The 5,469-nt window shown below is 40.3% G+C and overlaps 1 protein-coding gene across 1 annotated transcript in view; it reads left to right on the forward strand.

Moving 5' to 3' along the window:
- Window positions 1-4,992, forward strand: part of LOC134846960 (EF-hand calcium-binding domain-containing protein 6-like) — a gene marked incomplete in the record, with an annotated part of 31,054 nt that extends 26,062 nt beyond the window's left edge. The window contains 13 exon segments of the mRNA XM_063864419.1: window positions 2-98; window positions 268-386; window positions 690-920; window positions 1,212-1,367; window positions 1,493-1,606; window positions 1,837-2,002; window positions 2,097-2,201; window positions 2,482-2,838; window positions 3,047-3,265; window positions 3,450-3,702; window positions 3,833-3,923; window positions 4,160-4,280; window positions 4,525-4,992. Of these exon segments, the coding sequence (XP_063720489.1) occupies window positions 2-98; window positions 268-386; window positions 690-920; window positions 1,212-1,367; window positions 1,493-1,606; window positions 1,837-2,002; window positions 2,097-2,201; window positions 2,482-2,838; window positions 3,047-3,265; window positions 3,450-3,702; window positions 3,833-3,923; window positions 4,160-4,280; window positions 4,525-4,839 (2,344 nt within the window).
- Window positions 4,993-5,469: the final 477 nt, after the last annotated feature.

Raw genomic sequence — 5,469 nt, forward strand, 5'->3', positions numbered from 1 at the left:
GCCTGATAGTTGCAAAGAGTCCGGAACATCTGGCGGCGGAACAAGTGTACGACATCATGAAGCTGAAGGCGGCCAGTCGATACCCAGACCTCACTAGGGTTACATGTTTACTTAATGATTAATCAAATTCCAATCCAAGCACTGTTTATTTGTGCAAATTACAGACCCAAATTACTTTTTACAACTTACTTTCGAATATTTTGAGATTTTTTTCAGGTCCCGATGGTACTTACAGTAAGATAACAAATCACTTTTTGTCTTCTTCAGGCTTTCAGGTCGATGGAGAAGGACTCGGATGGTAAGATTAGCAAACACGAGTTCAGAAGACTCCTCTGGAAGTTCAACCTGCCCATTGGCAACGAGGAGTTCGACAGACTCTGGATGATGTGAGTTTCGATTTATTGCAAACTCTTTTGATTCAGACGCCGAAAAATAGTTATAATTGTTCAATATTTTAGTTATCTCAAATTGATTATACATTAGAGAAACATTAACTAATTGCTGTATATAAACGGGTAGAGTTTTGATCATAGACGACGTTTTAGGCATAAATGTTTTTTATTTGAAAACAATAATTCTTCAGATTTCAGAAGTAATTAATTTCACAAATAGGTTACCAACTTTTTTTTGGGTTTCCAGGTGTTGTATCCACGAGTTGGTATGCACTAAACGTATGCTTCTGTTTCCAGATACGACCCAATGCAGGATGGCAGTGTGAGTTTTGAAACTTTCGTGGGTCACGTGGGGGTGGACTTCCTGGGGAATGACAGGGGAGGGGTGAGTAGTGAGTTGATCAAGAACAACCTGCATGCCATGAGGGGCCACGTGGAGGGACAGAAAATGAGACAGGCGGACATCACTGACAAACAGATGCAGGCGGCCAAACACGGCCACGCCCAAGTCATAGAACAACAACTCAGGTCAACACAAACACTTACTCATAAAATGTTGTCCCTCTTTTGCCCTCATCAAACTTTTTCACTCGTTGCATTGCAGAGCTCCAATTTTTTGAGAAAACCAATCCAATTAACCGAGAAAAACCTATCGAAGTTCTTATAAAGCAATAATTTTAAATAATTTTCAAAAATCTCGGTGTTTTAGATATATCACTTAAAACATTTCTGAAGTTGAGTTGATGTGAGAGCTGGTGAAATTTGCTCGCCAATTAAAACTTAGTTTTATTTCGGTGCTAATAATGATTTTGTTTGCAGGGACAGTTTCTCGGACAACTTCTCCACCTTCTTCCGTGCATTCAGGAGTGCAGATGTGACTCACGATGGATACATCAGCACAGACCAACTGTACAACATTCTTCTCAGACACAACTACGTCATGGACCAGCACACATTCCAACAAGTGCTACACAGGTAATACAGTGGTACCACACACTTAGAAACACCTTAAGATTTGGCCAAAAACGGTTCAAAAGATGTAATTTAATTTATATCAGATTAATTAAGCGGTATATGGTATAGCCTTCTTGGTTGCACAGATTGGGCATGCCGACCCAGACGCGTCGAGTGAGCTACGAGAGGTTCCTGAAGGCCATAGACAAGCAGAAGCAGGACAGCTTCGTGCCCAAGTCAGAGGACGAACTGAAAAGAGAGTAAGTATCTATATCTAATCATTATTGTTTCGAAGCCCCAATCTCTCGAAAAATTTTCAAGAGCCCCAAATTTTAAAGAGAAGTGAAATATGGAGATTCGTTGGCTAGGTAAAAAGGTAACGTAAAGATGAGGCAATGCTTTATTGGCAAACTTTTCTTGCATAAGAAAATTGTTCCATCAAGTCGATCTGTTCTCGGTCTTCCTGTTTTATTTACAAAATACGTTTCAGGATTGAAGAGCGTAGGGTGATGATGCAAAGAGAGGCGGATGGTACTGGGGCGAAGGAGATGAGGAGCAAGAGAATGATGGATGGGAGGACCGACAACTGGAGTGTGAACAAAGTGGTGGAGGAGCTGAAAAAGCACGTCACCAGAATATCCACACACCTTCTCAAAGTCAGTCATAGACACAAATACTAACAAAACACTTTCTTGTACATTTATACTTTTCTGGATCTGTAGAAATTATAATTGAGTTTTTTTATCATAGGCGTTCCAATCATTCGACGAAGAAGATACTGGCAGAATAAAGGCCACCGACTTCAGACGCATAGTAGAAGCATTCTGCTTCCCGCTGAAGGACTCACAATTCAAGGTCAAAAAGTCTTAAATCTCATATTGTAGATCTATTTTTGGATCAAATGTCAAAAATCATCGACTTCGTCAAGTTTTTTGGATGTGCTCTGAAAAGCTTTAATGTCTTTAAAAAACACCACTTATAGATAAAATCATTTATACGTTTTCTGATTTCTACCAAATATTTCAAAAACGTCCTTGTTTTTAAAACATCCTTTTTTAACCCAAATGATAGAACTCTTCCAACTTCAATTTCTGAATTACAATAAAATTGTTCAATCCCTTGTTTTGTGTTTCAGGGCGTCATCCAAACCCTGTATCTCTACCAGGATCTTACCATTAGCTACATGCAATTCTTAGACAACTACGTACAGACCCCTGTCACAGCCGAAGACGAGACAGATGCCAAGGGAGAGGAAAGGGTGAAAAGTGCAGCCAAGTTCTCGGAATTGGTGAGGAGTAAGACCCCCAAGCCGGCAGAGGGGGGAATGTCTATGGGGGAGGTGGTGCAGAGACTGCGTGAGATTGTGACTTCTAGGTTCTACCTGTTCGCAGAGGCCTTCTCGTCTCTGGACTATGCCAGACTAGGTGTGATGAGACAGGAGGACTTCAGAGGAGTGATACAGCAGCTGGCATTCAGACTTCTGGACGAACAAGTGAGTTCAAACCGCTCGGTCTTGTTTTGATTTCTAGTTGTTGAGTTTTGACTTGCTTATTACTTCCGCAATTATACCTTTGATGCCATCGTTTCATCGTTTTCCTGTCTTTAGATGAAATCCAGTAATATGTGGCAGAATATATATTTGCATATTTTATTGATTCCAAAGAGTAGCAAAGGTTTTACAATGATCGAAGTCTTTTCAGTTTGAGAGTCTTCTTGGGACCCTGATTACTGACCAAGCGGGAAATGTGGACTACCAGGATTTCCTAAGAGAGTTCTCAACAGAGGGATTCTGTGCCTCAGCATCCCAATCCGAGTCATCAGGACCTGCACATCACACACAGGGCGAGACAGGCCGACAACAACTTAGACCACAGACATCAGGAACGAGACAGCAGCTAAACTTAGACCTCAATGCAAAAGTAAATATCAAAAAATAACCGTTTAATCAATCTTTTTGTCACATATTGAGCGTTCTTGTTTTCAAATGTTTGGTTTCATCATAAACCATCAGTTTTTTTGCTAAGAGTTTTATAAAGGTTAAATTTCTTGCCTACAAGGTAATTTATATCAATGCAGCGTAACTGGATATGTTGCTCTCACCAGGAACCAGAAAGGAAGCAGCGTTTGAGTAGACCTAAGAGTGCCATGGGCATGATGACCTCTAACAGAAGAGGGGTCCCAATGACGACTGGACGCACTTCCAGAATGGGTGTAGATAGCCGTCTTCTGGTGGACGCCAATGAAGAGGAGCAGAAGCTGAGCCACTCCATGTCTCACTGCTGGAAAAGTTTCCACAAGTATTGTCGATCTCTGGATCCCCAAAACACTGGAACCATTTCTAGCGATCTTTTCAAAGGTTAATAGCAAGAAATAAGTTTGGTAAACATCATCTTTTCTTTTAATGTAACAGAGATGTTAAAACCAAGGTTTTTAGTTTTCCTTATCATTTCATCTCAAGATTCTGCATTATGTATTGATTGTTTCAGCATATCTGAAAAAATTGACATCAGCCGATTTGACTGACGAAGAAATTGAGAAGCTCTCTTGCAAGTTCGCCTCCACTGACGGCACTGAAAGGTAACGAATTCTTAGGCATGTCGCTCCTTCAGAAAAGCAGGAAGAATTGGCTTACTGATTCTGGATATCCTGCTCTAGAACAAACTTACGAAATACATTATTTTTTTCTGATCCATTCAAATCTTTCTTTAACTTTCATATTTACGATTTATGGACTCTATTATGACTGAATACCAGATATAATATGCAGAAAATACTATGATGAAATCCTTGAAATTAATTTCTTTTTGTTTCAGGTTTGACTATACCAGATTTACGCGCCACTTCGTCTTGTCCATGAAAAATGGAACCACGGCGCAAGAAAAGGAGACGAAGAGACCCCAGACTTCATTTGCCCGATACAAATCAGATCACGAGGTCAGAAACTAAACTTCTTTTTCCAATGAGCAACCTTGAGCTTTTTATAAACCATGTTCCCGTCACCAAAAAGTCTGACAAATACGAAAAGCTTCATCATTTTTTTTTCTTTTCAACTCACAGATTTTGTTGATTTTTGATGAAATCCGTGAGCTGAAAAAAAGCTTTCAAATTTTTCTTGACTGATTTGCTAAAAAAAGTTCAAAAAAGTTTCTGTAATTCAAACTGATGCATTTCTGTTCAGCTCACGCACGCTGACGATACGAGCCGAGGAGTGAGGGAGGTTGAAGTGGACATGGGACTGGCTGAAGTGCTGCGGAAACTGAGGGCCCAAGTGGCAGGCGGCACAAACAGGTGGAAGGAGATGAGGCGAGAGCTGAAGAGATTCGACAGAGACAACAGCTGCAAAGTGGATCTAAACACTCTCAAGAAAGTGTTCGTGGCCTTCAATGTCAATCTAACCGAAAGTGAGTTGCTGGAGTTGGCCGACTGCTGTGGCGACTCACAGATGAGCGGGGCCGTCAACTACAACCAGTTGTTCAGAACTGTCCTCGCCTAACCCCAAATTGTAGTCTCTGTTTGAACTCTAAACTACCGAATACAATCTTTAAACGATGAGTAAATGAAATTAAATAATGATTCCAATATTATGAAAATAATGACAAGTTCGAAAATACTGATAAACCAAAGTAAATTTGAAGTACAAGAATTGGCGGTTGCTGTTCAAGTAGCATAGAAGGCTGACTACAACTTTTTAAAACATGAAGTAACGTGCTTATCGGCCATAATTAGCGCAGATATATTTTAGCCCACCCGGGTTGGGCTCCCATGGATAATTATCGCTGATTATTTCCATCTTTGATTCAATCTCTCTCCGTCGAGATGAGCATGACTGTTTCATCCCTGATTTAGCGCCGAAAAATACATCGATGTGGCATCGCTAAAAAATCCCTGAATCGTCCATGTTTTACACCTGAGCATCCCTGCACATCCCTGATTCATCCCTGAAAATTGCTGAATGTCCCTGAATCAACCTGAACATTCTTGGTCACACTTGATTCAGTTCTAAACCAGTCATGCTTCAAAATTCCTTTTTTATTATTTCTTTGGAAAAGTTTTACGAGTCAGAAATCGACTGATTCTGAACATGAAAAATTTGCAAGCGTAACCATTACAAATAAAACAAGAC

The sequence above is a fragment of the Symsagittifera roscoffensis genome, chromosome 5 (genome assembly GCF_963678635.1).
Source record: "Symsagittifera roscoffensis chromosome 5, txSymRosc1.1, whole genome shotgun sequence".
Taxonomy (NCBI): Eukaryota; Metazoa; Xenacoelomorpha; order Acoela; family Convolutidae; genus Symsagittifera; species Symsagittifera roscoffensis.